Below are 17,193 nucleotides of genomic sequence, written 5' to 3' on the forward strand. Positions count from 1 at the left end.
TCTTTTGATCAAGGAGTTGGCTTCTCCTTTCGGCTCTTTTGATCAAGGAGTTGGCTTCTCCTTTCGTCCAGATCGAAACTTTTGATATTCCGACGTAGTAAAATTAGCCATCACATCCAGACCGCACTGATCTTCCACGAGTTTCTTGATGCACTAAATTACATACCCATGCAGTCTCATCCATTTAGGAATATTCAGTGGTTGGCACATCACAATGTAACACAAATGCTCACATATGCATGTTACAAGACATAGAAACATAAAGTCGCCAATGAACACTCCCGCATAACCTAATAAGGTCCGGGCCGGGAGATATTCAACGACCCCCTCATCACTCATCCCGCATAACCTAAAAAGGTCTGGGCCGGGAGATATAGAGGCCTTTTACAACCAAACGCCCTCCAGATCGTACTCTGCGTCGTTTGGAGGTGTTGAGAGTAACCACTGTTCATACTTCTTAATACTCCTCCCACATAACCATCCAGGTTTGACCGGGAGTCAAAACAACAATTATTTACAAGCATACAACCAAACGCTCCCCAAGCATCGGCCTGCGTCGTTCGGAGGTTTTCTAGCATACAACTGAACTTTCCCCAAACATCGACTTGCGTCGTTCTAAGGTTCAAACAATAGCAAAACATTATTTCTCACTTCACCACCCAGGAGTAAAATCACCAATCAATGAAACCAGTATTAGAACCAAAGTCAAACATTTCAAATCCGCACCAAAACAGGTTCAAAATAGATACCATCCATTTCTAACAAATTTCAAACAGGATCACCAAACAAGTTCCAAATTTCAAACTTAAAAGCAATCTCGACATTAGTCGAGCTCGAAAGTCGACTAACTTTCCATCCTGAAACCTGCACCAAAAATTAGGGTTAGGTTCATTCCATAAGGTCGTGCCGAGCACATTATGGTCCATCAGCTCTTGGCCAGACAGTGTTTCTTTGGCAGCGATGGTAGTCCCAAGATAGCAATCGCACTGGACCTCCAAGGTCATCTGCTCATGAAGAGACATCTGCTGAGAGATGTCAAGAAATTTCAAGTTCTAATCTGCTAGGGTTTCCATGGCAAGCATTTCAGGATACCTGCACTCCGAAGGAAGATGTCAGAAACCATATAAGTTCGGGCAAAATTTATCTTGAAAGCTTGCCAAGTCCTTGGAGTGTGCGGCTTGGTAGCTATAGAAATCAACATCTGCATGGCACTGCCTCTGAGAAAAACAGCAACTTGAAACAAATCTTGGATCCTTCTCTTGCAAGTGATCTTTATGGCTTATGCCCTGTAAGACATGAGCGGTGAAGACAGGAGCGCGCCTGCGATGTGCGATGAAGTAAGGGTGGGAATGGCTAATAAGTCCGGGGTCGGAGGACGAACCTAAAATTTCCAATGAACTTTGAAAGTGCGATCTTGCTCTATCTGCTCTTTTGTAGGACCGGTATGCTTTCAGAAAAGCACACGCTTGATGCTCTCATACCATTGTCACAAGACGGGCACCACTTGCCAATACAAAAGAACAGACTGAACAGACTTTTAGCACTTCAATAACAACTAAACTGAGAGAGAGAGAGAGAGAGAGAGAGAGAGAGAGAGAGAGAGAGAGACGACACACGACACGGAGTGGCGGAATCCCACTCGAGAGAGTATTGGCCCCAAATCTTGGCGTCCCTTTCGGTATTTCTTTATATTGCATCAACAAAGTACAAGCAGGTACTCGAGACTCTACACTTTCTCCAAGAAGCATGCCAAAGAATGAGCCCATGGCCTCATATTTAAAGGCCCTAGGCCCCAAAAGCAATTTACATGAAAAGCCTTCAAAACCCAAAAGCTTCTGGTCCAAAAGCAATGCCAAAAAGCTGCCATCGCGTTTTGCAAAATTTCGTACAATTTCCACATCATCGATTATTGCAAAACATGGAGCGTCCATATAGCTACCATGTCATCAATTTTTGTGTGTGTGTGTGTGTGTGTGTGTGTGTGCGCCTGTGAGCCCTACTTTATTTTAATCCCTTTATGTCACTGGGGTCCCATCGGACGGGGTCCCCATAAGTTGGTAGGACTTCTTCTTCTGTTACTTGTTCTTCTTAGGGTTTAGGCCCCTCGGCCGTGATCTGCAAGTTGGCTCCATTCTTCAGGGCTTTGACACGTCAGCAGTTTGTGACAATAGGTGCGAGTTTCAAGGCAAAAAATTACTCGATGCAGCCACCACAATTTGTACAGTAATAGCTAGGTATGAGAGAGAAGAATAGGGTAGGAATTTGAAAAGTTGAGCAAGGTTGCATGTGTGTGACAGAAGGGGGGTATGCAAGAGGGGGAGAGAGAGGGGAGGCCGTTGGGACATGAATGACCCTCGTATGAATGAGTGGAAGCCATAAAGCTCTTAAATGCCACGTACAACGATCAAGACATTATTCACCACGCACCCATTAAGGGGTACCATCCCACGAGGGCCATAGGCAATGAGCAATTTATGAGAAGCCACCGAGTGGAGAGTCCCATGTGTTGGGTATGCAAGCCGAATTATGGGAATATCCAAATGTCCGGTGTCTAGCTCGTGGGTACAGGCTCTATAGCATGCAAATCAACTTTAGTTGTAAGTCAAGTGGTGCATGGCTTTTTGCCTTTATACGTCAAGTGGGTACAGGCTCTATAGCATGCAAATCAACTTTAGTTGTAAGTCAAGTGGTGCATGGCTTTTTGCCTTTATATGTAAGGCTATACTTCAATAAACAATAACGTGTGTTTTTCATGCCTAATCTTTGCTCTCTCTCTCTTTCTCACATCTCTTACTCAGCACCACACCATGGCTATCCTCCGGCTCCACCCACCATAGCTAGCCGCAGTCACAACAACTGGTCTCAGAGCCCTACTGGGCCTCGGCGCTCTACAAGCAAACCTCGACAAAGCCCTCGCGGGTACGGCCGCTTACACAGGCAAGAGCAGGCTTACGACCTGCATCAAATCGCACAAAGGTTGCATGAACAGCATCGCCTTGGCTTGTTGAAGCGATCCCGACTCTTGAGCGACCCCAAATCGGCCTCTACAGGCTCCTCAGAATCAAGACGACATCGCGCTACTGTCTGTTATTCACTGCTCGTCGTCTGCAACAGAAGCTCGTTTTTTTTTCTTTGTGAGTTCACACACTTGTTTAAAGTGGCCACTCAATTGGCTTTGAGCAAAGGTGTATTCACATCCTCAGTCCCTCGAGCAACTTATTCACATCCTATACTCCTAGTAGATAAGCAAGTTGCAGACGGTGACCGACAAATCATTCCACATCGACACGCAGGACTACAGCTCCCATGTTTTTGGTGGTGTGAGCAGTAAACACCAACATGTCCAATGGTATAACCATTCAGTCATCCCAAGCAAATGTATATGACATGCATCATGTGCCAGTGAGTGTCAAATCAAGGCAGGTTCTTGGGACTATGATCGATGAAGATTTATTTGGTATTGAAGATCAAGAAGGTGATAGACCTGCAGTTGCAATACATGCAGTGCATAGGCATGTTCCAAGTGCCAAGCAAGCTTTACAACATGTTTGAACACATCGACAATTGCCAGAACAAACGAGAATCTCCTTTGAGACTACAGTACAAGTTTTCAAAACTATTTTTTGTCACTTTTGGTGTCATAAATCTGTCCTCTTTTATTGTCAAAACCATCATAAACTTTCAGTCAAAGCCTTATTTTTTTGCCTATAAATTGTCAACTATGGTCATGCCATGTCAAAAATTGTACGGGTTATAGACACTGCCACACAGATAAGTGGTAAGACCTCCCAATTTTTGTCAATTCTCAGCCTGTTTTTACCGCTTCTCATGAGGTTACTAGGTACACCATAAACCCAAGGTTTGGCAATGAACCAAAAACTCCATTTTTGGTAGCTACATATTTGGCCTACACCCTATCTGTTCAAGGGGGGGTTTCCTATCATAGCACCAGGTTATGGATACACCAGAAATCCTTGGTTGTGAGAGAACCTAAAACTCACGGTTGACGAGTACACCAAAAACTCGAGGTATCATCAGTTGCTTGTCCAATTCGGACTTGAGGGGGGGATTGTTGGGTATGCAAGCCCAATTATGGGAATATCCAAATGTCCGATGTCTAGCTTGTGGGTACAGGCTCTATAGCATGCAGATCAACTTTAGTTGTAAGTCAAGTGGTGCATGGCTTTTTGCCTTTATATGTAAGGCTATACTTCAATAAACAATAACGTGTGTTTTTCAAGCCTAATCTCTGCTCTCTCTCTCTCTCTTTCTCGCATGTGCTGCTCAGCACCACACCATGGCTATCCTCCGGCTCCACCCACCATAGCTATCCTAGCCGCAGTCACAACACCATGTTGGTGAGTAATATGCTCACAACCACGCTGTGGACGTTGGGAGGGGGGGAGAGCGCAATCCATGGTAATCCCTTAAGATTTCCCGTTTTGGAAGTGGTGAATTTAACGAGTTTTAGAATATAGGAATTGTTTTGTTTGAAAATATGCTCAGGGTTCAAGGTACCCAACCACTAAAGACCAAGATGTGTATAAAAGCACGGTTTAAATCAAAGCAACTGTGATTGTGAGTGTGTTTATACCAATAGCTATAGCATGAATTAGGTAGAGGGTAAACCTAAGCTATCAAAGATAGCGCTTTTGTGGGAGAGAGTGTGAGGGCATGGGTCTAACCAATTATAGCTGATAGTAGTACGCGCGTGTGTGTGTGTGTGTGTGTGTGTGTGTGTGTGTGTGTGTGTGTGTGTGTGTGTGTGGTGTGAGTGAGAGAGAGAGAGAGAGAGAGAGAGAGAGAGAGGTGTGTGTGTGTGTGTGTGTGTGAGAGAGAGAGAGAGAGAGAGAGAGAGAGAGAGAGAGGTGTGTGTGTGTGTGTGTGTGTGTGTGTGTGTGTGTGTGTGTGTGTGTGAGAGAGAGAGAGAGAGAGAGAGAGAGAGAGAGGTGTGTTTGTGTGTGTGTGTGTGTGTGTGTGTGTGTGTGTGTGTGAGAGAGAGAGAGAGAGAGAGAGAGAGAGAGAGATGTAAGAAACCAACAATGATTTAAATGATCACCAGTTCAAACCATCACTTAAGCTAAAAACACATACCCAAGCACTTAAGCCTTTGCCCCAAGCACGCCTAAAAATTGAACACAAACGTCAAGAAAAGCCACTTTCTATAAATAGCTCAAGATACAAGGCAAAAGGAGTGTGGATTCTGGAAAGAGGATGGCACTGGCTTTCAAGCAATATATATATATATATATATATATGGAACTTATTTTTGTGACGAGGTTGTAGTTATTTCAATTATACCTCTACTTTTGAATAGTCAACAACTGTAAAACCTTAATGTGTGGCACACTATCAAGCACCAATTTTGAATCTATTACAACAAGGTCAAGGTCACATTTGGCATTCTAAAATTATATTTTTGTTATAAAAGGCCCGATATGAGGCTCTCAAAAGAAAGAACCCATTTACTAACTAAAATACAAAGAATATTTCAATCATTCAATGCTTCAAATGGAGAAGCTAGATGTTAGCTAACTCTCCTCTTCACTAAAGCTTGTTCTAGAAAGACAAAACTAAAGCCCCTTCTTCAATGACTAAAATGCCTTCCACATATTGAAGGATGCATCCCAACTATATCCGTGTAGAATTAATTTCCCAATTTTTGGCCTGCATAGGACAAGGAGGATGTTCTACACCCTTGTCCAAGATGTGCTACACGTCTACATAATGTAGGGTTAGGACACTGAAAAAATGCTTTTTCGATGGCACTACCTTTGGGCAAAAAAGGAGGGTGTATGCCAAGGGAGTTTCAATACATGTACATCAAATTTTGAAAGGTATGTTTCCCTTTTTAATCTATAGCCTCTCCTCCCCCCTCTCTCTCTCTCTCTCTCTCTCTCTCTCTCTCTCTCATGGGAGTGAGGCGATGCCAACGTCTCTCTCTCTCCAATTGGAATGAAAGGCAATGCCAATGTCCGTCTTCAAACTCCCATAGATAGTAGGTCTACTATGGTATTTACACTAACTTACCATTTAAACCAAGGTTGCCTCATGCCTATCTAAAAGGTGCACTTCTAATCAACCCTAGACTAAAGCTTCTCCATGTAACTGTGCAATTTCAAAGCTTGCTTGCAACAATAATGTCTTTAGGGCCCATCTTCCACGACATGATTGATGCCCTGGCATCCTCCCTAAGCTGTCAACAAGCTCACATTATAACAATTATAGTCAGAGACTTCAATACCAATGCTAAGTCTTTTGGCCCTCCACTCTACAAACATTTTGGCTTCACCCAACAAACAATTTATGAATTCATGGTACATCTCATGGACACAAGGTGAAGAATCGCAAGGACAATCTAAAACAAGGGAAACTCGCATGACCCATTGATTATTAGAGGGTATCTTTGCAAGATAAAAACACACGCTAGGAAGAATGTATCCCTTTCTCTCTTCAATTCTAAAGACACATGTCAACATGCTAATAATACAACTTCAGAAGTCTTCTCTGAGGCATGTTTTAGCATGCCATATTATGACACCTTTACAAGGCTTCTCATGTTCATGATATCTCCTAACTGGGCATCAGCATTAGCTGTACAGCTAGCTATACATGTCAATAATACAGCCCTTCACAAGGGTTCTCATGTTTATGATATCTTCAAGCTTGTCAGCATCAGCTGTAAACATATATAGCTAGGGCTGCTGATCCCTGATATACTGATTGAATAACTTCAGCAGCAGGAAGAGTCTTCTCAGAAGTGATTTGCCCTTTTGCAAATGGGTGCAACCGTCATGCCATTGGCCCACTCCAACTTCTCTGCAACCGGAAAAGTAGGCAAAGTGTGTGATGACAACACCATGTCAAAGCCCACAACCAACAGCCATGTTTTCATTTAATGCCAGATGATTCATTCAGAAATAATTTCTGAAAGACTGAACGTCATGGTTCCATGCGTGAATCCTACCGACCAATTCGCTATCAAACAGACACGCACGCACAGCATACACACACACACACACAAACAAACATCCGACTTTAACCTTCAAGGATCTCACACTGGCTCCTTGATGGTGTTGAATGTCAGGAGACATCTCACATTCCAACTTTAAGCTTTAAGGATCTGTGACACTGTTTCCTTGATGGCATAAAAATCAGTGTCCGTGTATCTCCCCCTGCTCATTGCATGTGCATGTCAAGAGTCATCTCACATTTTTGCAATACAGAAATGTTAATCTCAAACTTTTTGTTACCAGAAATGATTCTGTGACCAAAGGTTGGATGGGAAAGCAGGACTTGGTATGCCATGGAAAATTCTTGCTATAGCTCTGCTTGTAAAGCGTGATGTAGGGTTTTTTTGCAAGAAAACCTGATCCCAAATGAGAGAAGAGCCATGATTCAAACGCGAATGAAATCACAAAACGTATGAATGTTTGAATATGCATTGTCTATAGGAAAATGCTACCTTGATGTCTGCCTTTAAGAATGGGCTGGTGCTGCAAACAAATCCGAAAGAGTCGGCAATTAAGCATGCAAATATCAAACCATAGCAAACCAGTTAATATCAAACATAGCAATGTAGCATACAAACCAGTAAATTTCAAACCACACTGGATGAAACATTGCCTATTGACTAAATGCTCTAAAAATGCCCATATTCAAGCCCCAACAGCACCAATTTTCAAAAACCCAAAAAGACCGTCACATGTTTAGTAGTCCTACCTGCTTTGCTTCAGAAAGCTTGGTGGCTTGCAGTCTATGCTTTCTTCCCCTTCTGACTCAAAGTACTGTTGAATTCTCTCTTGCAACAAAGACTGCAATTCTGATGATGTTCTTTCTTTGATGGTTAGGCCCACAGCAGTGTGAAACATGAAGTCTAGCTTCTTGACCTGGTCAGAAGAAGTATTACCCCCAGTTTTTGTAATTTGCAGACACATATTTCTCAAGCATCATTACCCTTCTGTACTCACCTTGAGGTCTTCCATTGAAGTAAAGCGCTCCAAAATCTTTACTGCCAAAGTGCTCAAATCTTTTGGTACTTCCAAAACATAAAAGCACAGGGAAGGGTTTTTTAAATTGAAGGAAATTTCCCCCGCAGACTGCACAGATGTTGAAAATCATAACAAACATGTTAGCAAAGTAAGAAGCCTTTCAAGACAAGCTGCTGCTGGTAAAAGAACAAATCCCTCTTCACCTGAAGCGCTTGAAGCTGCTGCTGGAGGTCCGGCAGCTTCAGTCCCATGTAATTAGCAACAGAAGGTAGCTCAAACACAAACTCACCATTCTTCTTTTGGCTTCTACAAAACCAAACCAAAATCTCAGTTATTTGATGTTGAAGATCTTTAAACCTGTCTTTGCTAGACATAGAAAAGGATAGTTACCTCCTTAGAATTGCATCTATCAGTAAGCTGTTCCTTGCCAAGAGATACGGAGAGTTCTAAGTTCATATACCATAAGGCATGTCCAAAGTCAGCTAAGATACAGCATGCTCATGAAGCATTAAACTTACACACAAGATACAGGCATCTACCTTATGGAATTGCATACTGCATGTGGTTTTGATGTTTGGAAGTACGGACACAAACTGGACATCTCCAATTTCCAGGTACGAAAGAGCTGTTTTCATTATCTGCATACTCAAAAAGTAAACAGATTAACATAAAGCTACCAAACAATCACTTGCATGAGCATAATGTATGGTCTCTTGTACGATCAGGTTTATGCAATAAAGAAGCAGATACAATGCTGGCTGCCAAGTGGGTTGTGACCCCATCGTGGCGTCATCTCTCTCTCGACATCTAGAGTGCAAATGAGAATGGATTCTAGTAGTAGTAGTATTTTTATTCTAGCTCTTTTGTACCAAGACATGGTATTAGATTCACTATTTTGTAACAGATTGGTCTCATAGGTCATTTTGGCCTTTTGAAGACGTTAATATTACATTTCATTTCATCTCTCTCTCTCTCTCTCTCTCTCTCTCTTTTGATTTTGACTCTGACTTTGGATCAGATCCACCACATTGTAACTTTCTGGTCTCATAAGTCACTTTGGCCTTTTGAAAACGTTAATATAACATTTCATTTCATTTTCTCTCTCTCTCTCTCTCTCTCTCTCTCTCTCTCTCTCTCTCTCTCTCTCTCTCAGCCTGCTGCACCCCCCTCACGTAGCCTGCACCCCCCCTCACGCTGTGCATACACTCCCCTCCGCCTGCTGCTGTGACAACACGCACAAATTTCCCCCACCCACCCCCCGCCCACATGCTGCTGCGACAGCGTGCACAAATTCCCCCCGCCCACTTGCTGTTGTGACAGCGCACACAAATTCCCCCGCCCACCTACTGCTGTGACAGCGCGCCCGCAGATACATACATTTCCCCTCAGCCCGCAGGTACACACACCCGGCAAAATTCAAAATCCAAGAGGAATTCCCACAAGAATTTTCAATCTCGGCTTTTCCGGATTTTCCGAATTTTCGCATTCTCAAAATCCTGTATCTTCAGACCTGCAGGGATTTATTTGCAAGGAATTTGGAAACTGCAGAACTCACAGATATTGCAAGTTGACACGTACAGAAAGCAAATATATGCCATGTAGGCTGAATGTGGAAACACATGTATGCATAATGCGGTGCGTATAGGTTGCTCTCTCCTCTCTCTTAGAAAGTGAAACAAATAAGGCAAGACAGATGGCGGCGCACTACATGGTCACAAGCAAGAGGATGACAGCCATTGAAAAGGAGTTGAAAGAATGCAAAGCCCACATGGATGAGTGGAAGAAAGAGAAGAATTTAATTCTTAAATTGAAAAAGAGGGAGGAACAGGCGAGGGAACTAGAACGCAAGGAGTTCCAGGATGAAATTCAAGCTTTAAAAAGTAGCATCTCAGCCCTTCGGAAGGAACTCGACGAAACCAAAGAGGGAAGATGCCTTGAAGATGGAGAAATTCAGCCATCAATGATTGACCAGCTGAATAGTATACGAGCACAAGTCAAAGAAATAAAGGAGAAAGGAGAAATGAAGACCTCGTGGGTGGAGGTTCTCTCCAAAACGCAAAAGAAAATGGATGAGGCTGAAAAATGGATTGAAGTTGTCAAGAAGGGAAAGGGCAAGGAAATTCCGACTACACCCGACATCATCAACAAAACACTAGAAGAGGAACAACGAAGAAGGGTACGCGCTCTACACGTGAGAGTGACCGGCTTAAAAGATTCAGATAAGGTGGACCAAGAGGTGAAGAGCCTCATGTCCATGATGGGGATGGAGAAACCCTCGCACACACAAGCTTGGAGAGTGGGCAAGAAGAGTGAAGGTAATGGGAGAGTTCAAAAGAACGGGCTCTCATTTTGCGCTTTCCCTCCATGCAAGGGATCTACTTTCAGAAGTCCTTGCTCGTCTGTTTAATCGGGTCATGTGTGAAGGATTACCTAAATCTTGGAAATTATCTACTATCGTACCTATTTTCAAGTCAGGGGATCGTATGATACCCGAGAACTACCGTACCATTATGGTGGGTCACACATTGACCCGACTGTACGCATCCATTCTGGAACAAAAATTGAGTAGATGGGCAAATAATGAGGGCATAAGGGCAACAAGACAAGCTGGATTCATGAGGGGTTATTCCACTTTAGATCATAGTCTTACGCTCAAAGCCATTATTGAGGAAGAAAGAGCAAGCGGGAGAAGGATGTATTGTTGCTTTGTGGATTTTCGGAAAGCTTTTGATTCAGTACCAAGGGCTAGATTGATGCGCAGAATGCAAGAGTTAGGGGTCCCCAAAGAGATTATCTGGGGGATCATGGCCTTATACGGGTCAGTAATTGGTTATGTACGTACTCCAGAAGGGGATTCCGACATTGTTCATTCCACTGTTGGAGTAAAGCAGGGATGCCCACTGTCCCCTACTTTATTTGGTATGTATATAGATGAGGTATCAGATTACATTGATAGAGAGGGGGACAGAGGTGCTCAACTTGCAAGGTCATGGATCCGTTTGTTGTTGTACGCAGATGATATTGTATTGATAGCAGAATCACCAAATGGAACGCAGAGGCAGCTACATGCATTACATAAATTCGCGGAAGACAGCGGACTTTCGGTAAACTTGGGTAAAACCAAAGTTATGGTGTTTAACACCACACCCCAGAGGGTTAGGAGATCGGCACCTACATTTGCATATGGCCAGGATACAGTAGAGTACACAGATGCATACACATACCTTGGTGTGGTATTTACAGCACCGAAGTTTACTCTTAAGAAAGCAGCCGATGCTAGATTGTCCAGAGCCTTTGCGGCCTTGGGAGGGTTGGAGAGGATGTGTTCACAAGTGCAGTTTCAGGAACCACGAACAAAACTTTGGCTTTTTGATACTGTGGTGGCTTCGGCTATGCTTTATGGGGTCCAGATTTGGGGACCATCTGTGGATCAAGATAATTGGAAGTCAATGGAGAGACCTTTGGTATCTATGATTAGAGCAAAGGCCTTCGTACCACACGCGATTACTCGAGCGGAACTAGCTGCCCCTCCGATAGAAATTGAAGCTCTTACCAGATCAGTGTCTTTTATACATGGTTTGTGGGATACAAATAATTGCCGATATACTAGATTGGCCCTCGAATCCTCTCGACAATTAGCAATAAAAGGAGATACATCATGCTGGTATGCGCAACTGTCCTCGTGGTTTCAGAGACACGGGTTCAATATGGAAAGATTACCCCCCTTCCAATACTCTCTTGAGGCTCCATCACTAGCAATCACACGAACGGAAATTAATAAAATCATCCGCCAGGATCTTATACAGATGGACACCAAGAGGACATGGGTAGACCCTACACAAGAATTGGGCACGAAGATGGCCAACTACAAAGAAAACTTCCTACAACTATCTGAAGATGGTTTTGTGATTCGCCCGAGCTACATGGATACCCACCTGTCTCATGGTTTGAGATGTGCTATTTGTCAGATTCGTACATCCTCACACCAGCTAGAAGCTGAATTTGGCAGATTTAGGGGAATCCCACCGGAGAGCAGAATTTGCAAGTTATGCGGAATGGAGCCGGAGACAGAATTACACTACATATGCCATTGCACCGTATACTATGAGATACGTGGGCGTTTCCATTGCCTATTTAAAGAAGGCTTTGGACCTCTAGATAGTCATGCAATACCAGGATCAAAGATGCTTAGGCCTGTACCTACTGGAACTACATCGGCACAGGGATAATCTAATGAGAAGACAAAGAGCACTACAACCTCAGAGGCAGATCACAGATTTCTTCGGATCGAGAGAAGCAGAAGTGGAAGGAGAAGCAAGAGGCCAGCAGCCAGCACAAAGGAGTACCCACATTCATACCAAAGGCACCCTCATTGACAGGGCGATCGAGACGACCACGACCGAGATGCAGAAGCACACTTCACCGGAGGAGACTACAACAAAGGATTAGAAGCATTCTAGCCAAACACCCAGAATGCTCCTAAGAAGTTTATCTAATACTTTGTAGTTAGTTTTTCGCATTTATTTTCACACTTTCACACTTTTCAGACATTGTAACAGATTCACCACTTTTGTATCAGTTTGGTCTCATAGGTCACTCTGGCCTTTTGAAGACGTTAATACAACATTTCATCTCTCTCTCTCTCTCTCTCTCTCTCTCTCTCTCTCTCTCTCTCTCTCTCTCTCTCTCTCTCTCTCTCTCTCTCTCTCTCTCTCTCTCTCTCTCTCTCTCTCTCTCTCTCTCTCTCTCTCTCTCTCTCTCCTCTCTCTCTCTCTCTGTGCAACAGCGCGAGGCTGAAGGGCCGCGTGTTGTGGCGTGAGGGAGCTCTCTCTCTCTCTGCAGGAGCACGAGGCTGAAGCTCTCTCTCTCTCTCTCTCTCTCTCTCTCTCTCTCTCTCTCTCTCTCTCTCTCTCTCTCTCTCTCTCTCTCTCTCTCTCTCTCTCTCTCTCTCTCTCTCTCTCTCTCTCTCTCTCTCTCTCTCTCTCTCTGTGCAGCAGCAGGCAACGAGCTGTGGCGTGAGGGAAGGACAGCGAGCGACTCTCTCTCTCTCTCTCTCTCTCTCTCTCTCTCTCTCTCTCTCTCTCTCTCTCTCTCTCTCTCTCTCTCTCTCTCTCTCTCTCTCTCTCTCTCTCTCTCTCTCTCTCTCTCTCTCTCTCTCTCTCTCTCTGCAGCAACGTGAGGGCAGCATGCTGGCCCTCTCTCTCTATCGCGTAAGGCTCCCTATTTTCTCTCTATCGCGTAAGGCTCCCATCGGGTAGGGCTCTATCGCATAAGGCTCCCATCACGTAAGGTGCTCCATCGCAACAGGCTACCATCGCGTAAGGTGCTCCCATCGCATAAGGTGCTCCAGCCATCGCGTAAGGGGCTCCAGCCAACCATGGCGTAAGGTGCAACCATCGGGTAAGGGCAATTGATACAGAGGGGCAGTTGTGCACAGGCAAAGGCAGCAAACCAGGAAACGCAAAGTAAAGGGGCAGGGCTGCCGAATTTGGGCGCCACCACAGCTGCAGACAGGCGCTGCCTGTGTGGAAGATTCCATAAGTAGCAGGGGTCGCCCCATTTGTGGCTCGGGTTCGATGGATCCGCCTACTGAAGGGGAAGGGCCGGGTGTGGATAGCTACACCACCCCAAAAAAAACAACAACTACATTTAAACGGAAAAACAGAGATATTGTACTTTCACTAGGATCGTTACGAGTTGGAAAAACCTCCAGGATACATGATGAGCTAATGATGGAGAAGGTCCAGGTGAGGCTCAAATCAAAGCTAAACTATATGAGGGATGGCATCAGGAAGGAAATGCACGCGAGCGCTGAGAGCTACAGGACCTCCATGTATGGAGACATGATGAGAGAACTAAGGAGAGAGATCCGGGGGATACAGAATGAGGAAATTCAGATCTTGAAAACTGAATTACGAAACCTAATCAAGGCCGAAGTATATGCAACAGAATGCGTTATGCAAAAGAAACTCGATGAGGCAGTAGCAAGTTTTGAAGCATGGAGAACAAATATGAAAAAGCACATGGGGGGAAAAGATGCAATAATGGAGAAGCTAAAAGGAGAACTTGCGGCTTGCAAATCTGCAACTAAGGAGAAGGGAGACGACCAACTTTCGGTGCTAAAGGAGCTCGAGGACATGAAGGATCAGATGAAAGCTCTACGGGAAGGAGATGAACAGAAATCGAAAACGGCATCTTCATGGGCGGAACATCTTTTTAAGACACAAGAAAAGATTGATGAAGCAGAGAAATGGATTGAGGATGCGAAGAAAGGGAAGGCCCTGATGCCCGAGACCACACCTACCTCCACGATTATTAATATGACCATTGAGGAAGAGCAGAAAAGAAAGAATCGGGCTCTACATGTGAGGGTCACAGGAGTCAAAGACAAAGAGAATGTAGATGAGGAAGTGAAGGAACTGCTACAAGGCATGGGCATCACAAAGCCTACTTACACAAGTGCATGGAGAGTGGGCAAGAAAGGAATCGATGAAAAGGGAAACGTAAAGGATAGGGCACTTATTCTCCACTTCTCGAATATGGAAATAAGGAAAGAATTTCTAAAGAAGAGGCGAACTTTTAAGAAAACCGGTATTTTCTTGGGAGATGACCTTACATTGGCACAAACGGCACACATGCAAGAGTTGATGCCAGAGATCAGAGCAGCAAGAGAAAAGGAAAAAATCGCCTTTTATAGAGGAGGGAAAGTAGTGGTTCTGGAAAAGCGATCATCATGACGATGCGAGACCTATGGAGCGACGCTCCGGATAGCGGCGTGGAATTGTAATGGATCATATAGGCTAGATGTAGGTGCCTTTGAAGACAGATTTAGGGACAGAGACATAGTTTTCTACTCAGAGACACACCAGATACCGGGACAGCTTATGCCACATGTGAAGGGTTATTTATGGGAAACAACTGGTCGACCAGACAAGAGATCTCTACGGGGTAGCTGGGGTTCAGGAGGAGTAGCAGTCTTATTTAAAGAGGAGCTGAAACCACTACTACAGATTATCAGGAAAGATGAGCAAGCAAGGTATATGTAGGTGAGAATGAGAGCCAAGACAAGTAGATTTCTATATATCGCTATATTCTACTTCCCTCCAAGTACATCAGTCTACTCCTCACCTGAAGGACAGTCCCCTTTCTCCATATTGAATAATGACATAGGAGACTTTAATGCCACAACGACCACCTCTCAAGCAGTGTTCTATGATACTTTTGAGGAAATGCTCAAAGAAGTGGATTTAGCACAGAGGGGGCTTACTAGAAACTCACAAGATAAAGAACACACTGAATATGGGAGACATCTCATGGAGATGGCAACTATACATGGTTTGGCCATACTTAATGGTCTAGAGAATTTCCCTTTATCTGGGGGATTCACATGCTTCCCGCACAAGTGTAGCCTGCTACAGTGTCACTTCACAGGACAGGCAGTTGGACAGTTAGCTACAGTTGGTCTGGTTCACACTGGACGGACCCTTTGGGCTGGGAGTGACACGTGGCAAGGTACCTGCGGTGGTCTGGTGGACATCGTGGCCAGGTCACCACCACCACTCAGTTTGGAGATAGACTTAGCTGGCTGGACATTTATGGGTCGTTGGTGGCTCTTATGGTGGGGCATATCAGTAGTCGTTTTGGGCAGTTCTATCTTATCTTGCACGTAGTCGTCTAGAGGAGGTCTTACACAGAGCACTGCTTCACCATCCTTGACACCCCATTTGTACCTGGGAGTCCTGGGCTGGAGCTGAGTGTGCTGCCACGCCAGAGTCTGTACATGGTTCTTTGAGCTAATTGAGTCCACATGTTCTGGTCCACTATTGTGTCTCTGTTGTTATCCATTGTTTCTGTGTTGTTATCCGTTGTTTCTGTGTTTCATTCTGTTTGAGAGAGTTTTCATTTGTTTGAGTGAGATTGTCACGCACATTGCACTAAGGGACACCCACACTGTAGAGAGCACGACACATTATCCGCGCTATAGGTGCTCTCATTTTGGCAATCACGGTGGGACCTCAACTGAAGTCTCACTCTGTTGAGTAGCTGGTTTCTTCGCTTCGCCTGTGCAGTCTAAGTCTCTCGCCTTGCTAGTTTGGTCCCCTCTCGCCCTGGTCCAACTTGCCCTCGTCTCTGGTCTAGACTCCCTCGACCCTGGTCTAGCTGGTCTAGTCACTTGTCTGGTCTAGACCCTAGTCTAGTCCTCCTCGTCCCTGGTCCAACTGGTCTAGACACTCGTCTGGTCTAGTAGAGTCTAGACCAGTCTTCAGCCAGTTCAAGGTTTTCTTGCCCAAAGCTTGGTTGGTTTGGAGGTCACTGCATGACACATACAAGGAGGTCAGTTGAGCGTCAAAGCCCACTACTGAGCCCTCTGAAGTACTATCACAGAAGACGACCTTTGACACCTTGTAGAAATCCTTCAACCTCATCACCTATACCTCCACATATCACATCACCCATTCCTTCATCAGGTTCCCCATCTTCCCAATCACCTTCTCCAGAAAAGCTCTCACCCGTTCCTTCGTCATCAGGTTCCCCATCTTCGCGATCACCTTCTCCAGAAAAGCTCTCTCTTATTCTGCTACAGCAAGCTATTGTGCAACAGACTCAGCAAGGAATCATGGAGCCACTAGCTAGTGTTTTGGCCAAGGTGAACATCAAGTTCCCTACCTTCAAAGGGCTGTCTTCAGAAGATGTTGACGACCATGCAAGAAGATTTGTATCTCTCTGTAGCGGACGTGGGCTGAACAGAGAAGATGCTTACTTGGTACTATTTCCATCCACCCTGGATGGCCTAGCAGATAAATGGTACAGCCAATTTGCAGAGAACCATTTTGCAACTTGGGCAGCCTTAAGACAGCAGTTCTGTGCAGCTTTCAGGCCGGGTGACTACCAGGAGAAGGTGTTGGATGAGTTGGCCAACATGGTGCTCAAGCCTGAGGAGACTTTTGCGGAGCTTATGACGAAAACTAAGTCGCTGGTGGCCAAGCTTCCCCAACAACCCGGTGAATTCATGGTTAAAAAGTGGGTGGAGAAGGCGCTTCCCAAAACTTCTCAACAAAAACTCCGAGAGAGTCTCCGACCCGACACCACTCTCGACGAGTTCATCGCAGCTGCTACTAGAATAGAGGGAGCTAGGAAGCTCTTCAACAACTCTCCTCAAATAGATACTCCCTCTGTGTTCTCGGAAGGTAGTCCTACTGAT

At 44.8% G+C, this 17,193-nt stretch overlaps 1 protein-coding gene across 3 annotated transcripts in view; it reads right to left on the minus strand.

Moving 5' to 3' along the window:
* Positions 1-6,359: 6,359 nt before the first annotated feature.
* Positions 6,360-17,193, minus strand: part of LOC147423561 (DEAD/DEAH box RNA helicase family protein) — a 61,538-nt gene continuing 50,704 nt past the window's right edge. The window contains exons 15-23 of one of the 3 annotated variants that reach the window (XR_015186577.1): positions 8,531-8,629; positions 8,382-8,437; positions 8,195-8,297; positions 7,971-8,099; positions 7,723-7,889; positions 7,466-7,496; positions 7,254-7,369; positions 7,044-7,175; positions 6,360-6,819 (exon numbers count right to left, since the gene is read on the minus strand). Coding sequence is in view for 2 of the 3 variants with exons in the window: in XM_086501394.1 (XP_086357520.1) it covers positions 7,109-7,175; positions 7,254-7,369; positions 7,466-7,496; positions 7,723-7,889; positions 7,971-8,099; positions 8,195-8,297; positions 8,382-8,437; positions 8,531-8,629 (768 nt within the window). In the remaining variant the exon portion in view is untranslated. Of the gene's footprint in view, positions 7,176-7,253; positions 7,370-7,465; positions 7,497-7,722; positions 7,890-7,970; positions 8,100-8,194; positions 8,298-8,381; positions 8,438-8,530; positions 8,630-17,193 lie in introns of all 3 variants that reach the window. The other 2 variants (XM_086501394.1, XM_086501393.1) reach the window with 2 other exon arrangements.

This window comes from Adiantum capillus-veneris, chromosome 26, assembly GCF_014529385.1.
Source record: "Adiantum capillus-veneris isolate H3 chromosome 26, ASM1452938v2, whole genome shotgun sequence".
Taxonomy (NCBI): Eukaryota; Viridiplantae; Streptophyta; class Polypodiopsida; order Polypodiales; family Pteridaceae; genus Adiantum; species Adiantum capillus-veneris.